General features: G+C 41.5%; 1 protein-coding gene across 1 annotated transcript; it reads left to right on the forward strand.

Moving 5' to 3' along the window:
• Window positions 1–2,827: 2,827 nt before the first annotated feature.
• On the forward strand, window positions 2,828–3,784 carry LOC131393329 (olfactory receptor 1J4-like). The gene has a single exon (XM_058523969.1). It carries the CDS (start codon window positions 2,846–2,848, stop codon window positions 3,782–3,784), a length of 939 nt encoding a protein of 312 aa, XP_058379952.1. The 5' UTR covers window positions 2,828–2,845.
• Window positions 3,785–4,343: the final 559 nt, after the last annotated feature.

A 4,343-nucleotide genomic window follows, 5' to 3' on the forward strand; every position in this document is an offset into this window, starting at 1 on the left:
TGCTGGCATCAGGGACACCATCTCCTGGGACTCCAGTCTCCTGTGTCTCCTGGACACATAGCTCCCCAAAGGACAGCGAGAACTTAGCCAATTAGCCTACAGTAGCTCCTCCTTGACCAGAAGCCAGGGGACATTGTTTTTCTCTTCTTGCTGGTAATTAAAAACTTACCTTTTTGCTCATAGCTCCAGAGTTGACTAAGGAACATGAAAATCTGTACAAGCGCTGAAGCCACAGATATTTCTTCTTTTCATGTGGATACTGACTCTCCTGGAGAGGAGCTGAGGATTTGGGCAACAGTGTGGAGCAGAAGGTATCTGAGGTCACCAAAAACAAGCACAGGTCAGAGAGAGCTGGAAATCTACATGTGGCAATACATCGGCCTGTGTGCTTGTGGGTTTGTGTGCCTTTTTGTTCAGGGATTTGTGGGTTTGTGGGTGTGCGTGTGTGTGTGCATGTTTGTGTTCATGTTGTTTGATAGTTGCCTGCATGTGTGTGTACTATGTATCTGACTCACAGCCTGATTCCTTTCCTGAGTTAGACTCAATCTGGGCTCTGTTTTACTGTCTGTAAACCAAGTTATCAGCCTCCTAACATGTGATTAGGGACCCCTGATTTATGTCTATGATCTTAAATACTTGCATCCCAACTGAGTGGATGAGAGGTCAGCATCTGGAGTGAGATTGTTGTCTCCGCTGCTGGAGAAGAAGACACCCAATGTCATCGAGGAACCCAGGTCAGAGAGGATCCAAACCTTTGCACAGCAGTGTGTGCTAGTGTATTTATGATTTGTGTTTGTGGGTGACACTCTCATGTCTGAGAGCAGGAAAGTATACAGTTTGCTTTTCTCTGTGTGTGTGTTACCACGTGCATGGATTGTAGGTGGTTTACTGATGTGCCCTTGTGAATAGGCTTAACTGCTCCATGTTGACTGCTTTCCCCCAAGAAGGGTATGGGTCAGAAGGGGCCGAAGCACACCTCTCAGTAATGGGAGTGTTTGTGCTGCTTGTTGTGATGACTGTGTGGCTAGGTTTAAGTGTGTGTTCTTAATATGTGTTTCTTATGAGGTTTTTGCATTGTGTGTGACCTTGTATGTTTTTGGTGATGTGTGTGTACAGTGATGAGTTTTGTATATGTGGTGAGTTGAGTGTTTACAAGGTACTTCATGTGTCAGGTGTGTTGATGTGCAGTGTGATTGTGTTTGTGGGTGGATGGCACATCATTGCGTGTTGTGTATGTCTCACTGTATGTATATGACTGTTTATGACCTGAACCACATACTGGCTATCTTTCCCTTAGAATGGGAAATGGTCACAGGTGACTAGAATCCTCAAATCAGCAATATGTGTGTGTGTTTGTGTGTCTGTTTTGTATGTGTGTTTGGGGCTTCCGATGTTCCCTCATGACTCAAATATTTCCTTCAGTGTCCTTCCTCTGGAGCACCATTGACTGAGATAACCAAAGCTCCAAGTAACGGATTTCTGAAACGGATCTGCTATGATTTTCATATACCTGAGTGTGACTGAATCACTCAGAGTTTTTAACTCTTCACTTAATGTCTCAGGCAAAGACACATTAGTGTCATGCTGTGTGAAGATAGAGTGCAGAAACCCCAGCAAATGGTGGTGAGACATTGGAACAACACTTAACTCAGTTTTCAATATAAAATGGAAGGAATTACACTTACCTCATAAACTTACAGGACCTCAATAAATGTTTATTGCTTGAATAAAATGATAATAAATGTGAGAGTCTCTTGTCAATTGGAAAATAGATAACTATAAATGAAGGGAACTATCTAGGCAGGGAACTAAGAACATTTTGAACTACTTTGGCTTCTTTGAGCCCTAAAATAACATAGGGTGTCTGGCACTTCAAATCAGTGATGGAGGAAGTTTCCATGTGTAGTGATTGACAGTGTGGGCTCTGATCACACAGACATATTACATAAAACTGCACGAAGTAGTCAATATGTTATAATTTTTATCCTACAGAAAATGGCAATATTATAGTTTATGTTTATATGGGGAATTTATATCATTCACGTTTTTATTTACTAAGAGCTAAAATAGGTGAAAGAATATTCCTTCTTAGTGTAGCTGGAAATATTTTTAAATCTGAGAATGCAAGGCTAATGTGTGGATTTAATTAGGAAATGTAGGTAAAATCCGTGGCCTTGTACCCAAATGCCCAGCAAAATGTTCACCATTCTTATGAGAGAAAGTTTGTGGACTATTGTGGTTTGGAAGCTATTCTGGCATGAGGGGCTTTAAATGACCCCTGGCTTCTAGAGTGGCCATTAGTTTACAGCTGCAGGTCAATGGGACCTGGTCAGGTTTACAGAAGGAGTTGACAATGCTCCAACAACACTGCTTTGGCACTAGAGTCCCAGTTTGTAGAGGCTTGTCTACTATTTCTGCCACAGAGAATTATAATCATTTTGCTGTGCCTTGGTGTAGTGAATTATCCTTCTCTGCTCATCAAAATCTACACTCACGGAGAACGGGAACTTTGCCTTTCTGTTCACTGCTGCAATCTCAGTCCTTAGTAGAGGTCCATGTTCAGACTCAATGCTCAATAAATAATGGTTCAATGAAAAAATGAACATTCTCCTCCTTCTGTGCAATGAGGTCCTGTTGGCTGCTTTTCAGTGTTATGATTTCCTGGAACGAGACAGGGATAAAGTAAAGATGCACACATCCACATTTGTGAGAAATTCATGAATATATTTAAAAATTTGTTGTTTTCCCAGAAAAATTAGGGTATTAAATGTGATGATCCTGATCATCCTTTCTAAGTTCCTGAGATTTACAAACTTTCTTCATCCCCAGTATATACAAGAGCAGTATGAGGTCTGAAAACCAAAGCACCGTATCTGAGTTCCTCCTCCTGGGGATCCCCATCTCTCCAGAGCAGCGGGGCTTGTTCTTCTCTTTGTTCCTGGGCGTGTACCTCACCACAGTGCTGGGGAACCTGCTCATCATCCTGCTCACCAGGCTGGACTCTCGCCTCCACATCCCCATGTACTTCTTCCTCAGCCACTTGGCCTTCTCTGACATTTCTCTTTCATCTGTCACGGTTCCAAAGATGCTCATGAACATGCAGACTCAGAAACAATCCATCTCCTATGTGGGGTGCATTTCTCAGATGTATTTTTTCTTAGTTTTTGCTTCTCTTGACAATTTCCTTCTTGGAGCGATGGCATATGACAGGTATGTGGCCATCTGTCAGCCACTCCACTACACAACTGTTATGAGACAGGAGCTGTGTTTCTCGTTAGTAGCTGGGTCCTGGTTCCTCAGTTGTGCACATGCTCTGTTGCACACCGTCCTCTTTGTCCAACTGTCCTTCTGTGCTGACAATACCATCCCCCACTTCTTCTGCGACCTCACTGCACTCCTGAAGATGAGCTGCTCAGACATCTCCCCCAATGAGCTGGTCATCTTCACCGAAGGAGGAATGTTTTTCTTCTTTACTTTGAGTAGCATCATCGGGTCATATATCCAGATAGGGACCAGTGTCCTGAGGGTCCCGTCCACCAAGAGACTTTCTAAAGCATTTTCTACCTGTGGTTCCCATCTCCTTGTGGTGTCTTTTTACTATGGGACACTTGCAGTTATTTACTTTTCCTCATCACCATGGGACTCCAATGACAGAGACATAATTGCTTCGGTCACATATGCGGTAGTTACCCCAATGCTGAACCCCTTCATTTATAGCCTGAGGAACAGAGATATAAAACAGGCCCTAGAAATATTTGTCAACAGGGCTAACTTCTTTAAGTGACAATCACTAAATCCTCTTATTGCAGTCATGAGCACGGTGAGATGTATCCTCCAAAATTATTGTATTGTTGACAACTCCATATAACTTTAGAAGAATGTGCATTCTGCTGTCTTGTATAGCGTTGTTAACACGTTAACTAGGTCAAATTTGCTACTTAGATTGTTAAATATTCTTTATTCCTAATTAATTTCTTGGCTTATTCATCATCTCTTAAAAGATATGTAGAAAATCTTACGCAAAACATGTCACACAATTATAATTATAGATTTGTCGTTTCTCCTTTTAGTTGTGTCAGTTTTTGCTTATGTATTTTTTTATGCTATGTTAATGAGGACACAGAGATTTAGCATCATTATCTGCTCCTGGTAGACTGATTCTTTTATTTAGTAGTGTGCTGGCTTCAAGCTGATTGTGCATATTTCTTCCCAACTGTATATTCAATGACGTCATGTTAGTAGATTGAAATCAGCCATAACGGGAATAATAACATTATGGAAATTAGAAAATACTACAAAGCAAAGGTTTGTTAAAAAAAAAAGAGAGAGAGAGAGAAAGAGAA

This window comes from Diceros bicornis, chromosome 28 (assembly GCF_020826845.1).
Source record: "Diceros bicornis minor isolate mBicDic1 chromosome 28, mDicBic1.mat.cur, whole genome shotgun sequence".
In the NCBI taxonomy this organism is placed as follows: Eukaryota; Metazoa; Chordata; class Mammalia; order Perissodactyla; family Rhinocerotidae; genus Diceros; species Diceros bicornis.